At 47.8% G+C, this 3,618-nt stretch overlaps 1 protein-coding gene across 1 annotated transcript; it reads right to left on the minus strand.

Annotated features, from left to right (window-relative positions):
- Positions 1-1,601: 1,601 nt before the first annotated feature.
- Positions 1,602-3,414, minus strand: LOC125942627 (tigger transposable element-derived protein 6-like). Its single transcript, XM_049660839.1, has 2 exons — positions 3,017-3,414; positions 1,602-2,620 (listed from the first exon to the last, which is right to left on the minus strand). Exon 2 carries the CDS (start codon positions 2,402-2,404, stop codon positions 1,712-1,714), a length of 693 nt encoding a protein of 230 aa, XP_049516796.1. The 5' UTR covers positions 2,405-2,620; positions 3,017-3,414; the 3' UTR covers positions 1,602-1,711.
- Positions 3,415-3,618: the final 204 nt, after the last annotated feature.

Below are 3,618 nucleotides of genomic sequence, written 5' to 3' on the forward strand. Positions count from 1 at the left end.
TATCGCAGCATGTGATATGCGTGCGTACGGAAACGAATGGGGCATATATTTTGCATCTTCAGCAATCAAAGGGTTGACTGAGTAACTTATTTGTGTTACCCAATTGCAGGAGCTGGGTGTGAACCGCTTTACAACGTGCAAGGTAAGTATCTGAAGCGCAGCTTTTAAGCAGCTGATTGCGTCATAAAATGCATTGCGTGGGTACCGATTACCTAATTTTAATGATTAACGTGCATTCACTCCTGCATGTAAAATTGAAAAAGAAGCTATAAAAAGAAAGTTGTAGTCGTTTTGAGAATATTTCTACAAATAAAAAAAATACTCTTTTGTCAATAATGAACTATTGTTAAGCTTCGAGTCGGAAGCTCCGCACGGGGGAGGGGGCATACGAATGGGGCATATATTTTGCATTTTGAGCAATGACAGGGTTGGCTCAGTGACTTATTTGTGGTATCTGATTGCAGGAGGGCAGTTCTACAACGTGCATCCTCCTTGGAAGAACAGTAAGTATCTTAAGCGCGGCTTTTCAGCAGCATATTGTGTCAGAAAACGCATTGCGTGGGCACCGATTATCTAATGCCTAGTATCAACGTGCATTCACTCCTGCATGTAAAACTGTTTAACAATCTATATAACGAAAGTTACAGTCGTTCCGAGAATATTTCAACAAAGAAAAAAAATACACTTTCATCATTAACGAACTATTGATAAGCTTCCCGAGATAGAAAGGCGGAAGCGCCGCACGGGGATGTAACTTTTCTTATAAAAAAAAACAATGTTCCTTGATCATTTGGCATTTTTTTTCGCTTCTCTTCGAAGGCTTTGGAGCGTTATATGTGACTATTATATGTGAGCAATATATGCGAACTAGTTAAGGCCTGGGACTCTTAGTGAGCGCCGCACTCCACGGCTTTGGCGGCGAATGTGGAAGGTCCTTTCTGCCCCAAGCCGTCACGTGATACATCATCCTGGGAGAAGGCGACTGGCCAATAAACCCTCGTATGCGACCTGAAGGCATCAAAGCGGCCGGGGCTCAAAAGCCTCGCGATGTAATGAACAAGAAAGTGGAGAGGGGCCCGATTTCTGAAAGTAATTCGCCCTTTGCTTTCACGGGTGTCATTATGTGTTGGTGTGGGAACCGTAACTAAAAATTGAGAAAGTAGCATTCGAATACATCATTCTGCTGGAGTGTTTACCGCCAAGGTATGGCTATATGGATGGCAGTAAAAAAATTATCAAAGACAAGCAAAAGAGTGCTATCATTTACACCGATTCGTTGAGTGCACTCGGAGCTTCAAATTTAAAACCCACCTATGAACTGCTGCTTGGCGATATCATAAACATGGTGGTGAATAACAAACACGGACGAACCACACGATTCTTCAAACATGCAATGAATCGGCAGGTAGATGAGCGGCAATGACAGCGCACAAAGACCTAATTTACACAACTTCCATACAAAGACAGTATCCGAGCAATTCGAAAAGTCCTGACATCAAAATGGCAACAGCAATGGGACTCCTGTATTAATAACAAGTTACACATAACCAAACCCCTGCTTGGTGAATGGAAATCGGACATCATCTTTAAGGAAATTTGCTGCCTCAAATCGATTACAGCCGCCGACCGTTTATTCGGACTCGACGGGAACCGCCGAAAAATCCGAATAATCGAGGGTCCGAAAAAAAAGATTCGCCAGAAAAAAGTACCTTTATGGTCCCAGTGGACGGAAAAAATTGTCAATGCGCGACTGTACAGGTGCACGCTTACGCGCGATCAGGTCAGCCTGTATTTCTGACAGTGTCAGGCTATCGCTATAGACAGAGAAGAGCGTCATCAAGGCCTGCGCCAAGTCTGCACTCGATGGCTGTGGTGTGGGCGGTGCGTCGTCATCGGAGTCGCTGTCCACTTGCGGCGGCTCCAGAACCTGACGGACGATCTCCTCATCATCTAACTCGGCACAGGGCAGGACGGCACTGTCCAAGTTAGCAAACTGTTCAAATGTAACAGCGGGGATATCGACCCCACTGGCATGGAGGTCGTCGATAATGTTCGTGTCAGGCGACAGCTCAGCCGCGGGGTCGTGGCCTGTGGCAGTGTCCTCATCATCAAGGACAAATCCTGCATGGTGAAAGCAGTTGCAGATTGTGTCCACCGTCACTGCCTTCCAGGCATCAGACAGGATGCCGATGGCCGACAGCACATCCACAACGTAGTTCTTGCCGCAGTCCACACACAAGAGCACGCGATTGAAAAGGCGCAATTGATAGTGAACCTTCAAGTTTGTAATCACGCCCTGGTCTATAGGCTGCAACACACTGGTTGTATTTGGCGGCAAAAACTCTAGGTAAATTGCCTTCAGGTTGGTTATGTTCCCGTGGGCACCGCAGTTGTCGATGAACATGAGCACCTTGCGGTTTTGAAGCTCGTATTTTCGATCAAGCTTCCGGATGTACTTCTCGAAAAGAGCCTGGGTGATCCAGGCCTTCGAGTTTGCCTCGTACCAGACAGGCAGCGTCTTGACCCCTTTAAAACATCTAGGATGTTTTCATTTTCCTGTAACGAGGAGTGCAAGCTTCTCCGTTCCTGACATGTTGCCTCCCACGACAACTGTCAGACGCTCCTTACTATGCTTTCCCCCTTGGCAGGGCTCCCCGGACAAAGGAAGCATCTTGTCAGGCAACATCTTATAAAACAGGCCTGTCTCATCTCAGTTAAAGACGTTGTCTGAAGAGTACTGGCGCAGCAGTGCACACAGCTTGTCTGCGCGGTAGTTCGACACAAGGGTTAGGTCGACAGCCCCACTCTCACCACACATTCGTTTGAATGCCAGGTCGTACCTTTTTTTGAAATTCCGCAGCCAGCCATCGCTGAATTTGAATCCAGTAATATCCATGCGCAGGGCCAGTGTCTGCTTTTTGTCTGAGCAGATCGCCAGACACGGGTATCCGCCTAGCTACAGTGGCGCTCAGCCACATGTTCAAGGCCTCTTCCAGCTTAGGATGGCTGCCATCACGGAAATTTTTCTGCTTCCCCGCAGACACTTTTTCCGCTGCCTCCAGGATCTTCCGCTTCTTCAGGTAGTCGGAGACGGTTTGCTTCGAAATGGAGAACTCCCGAGCAACTTCGCACTGAGGTTGGCCACTTTCCATCTGACGAATAATGGTTGCTTTCTTCGCCATCATCAGAGTCTTGTAATTGCCGCGTCTCGTCGGCGCAGATGGCACGGGAGGCGTCGGAGCCATTTCGCACTACGCGACGACTGGACGAGATCGAACAAGCAAATCATGCCTAACACACAAAGCAAAAGAGCGAGACTTGAAGGGTAGTTGTAGACAAGACCTAGGTCAAGTAACAACTGACAACACAAAAGCCGAGCACCGACTTGCACGCACACTGGCTTGGCCTGGCCTGCTGTTTGGCCGCGGTATACAGTCAATGGATACTGGACTGGCTAAATCCGAAACAGCCAACAAAAGTATAGCCTTCGAGATCGGCAACTGTAACTTGTAGATGCTGCGTGGATTTAGACACTAGCAATCCAACCATAGCAAGCGCGCCCTTTCAGTGCTGGCAACCTAGGAAAATGTAAACATCGCGGCCAGCTTGTCGTGACTG

Source organism: Dermacentor silvarum, chromosome 1 (genome assembly GCF_013339745.2).
Source record: "Dermacentor silvarum isolate Dsil-2018 chromosome 1, BIME_Dsil_1.4, whole genome shotgun sequence".
Taxonomy (NCBI): domain Eukaryota; kingdom Metazoa; phylum Arthropoda; class Arachnida; order Ixodida; family Ixodidae; genus Dermacentor; species Dermacentor silvarum.

What these genes read in the sequence shown, in the direction of transcription:
- LOC125942627 (XM_049660839.1), bottom strand. Translation starts at nt 2,404, where the DNA reads ATGTTCATCGACAACTGCGGTGCCCACGGGAACATAACCAACCTGAAG.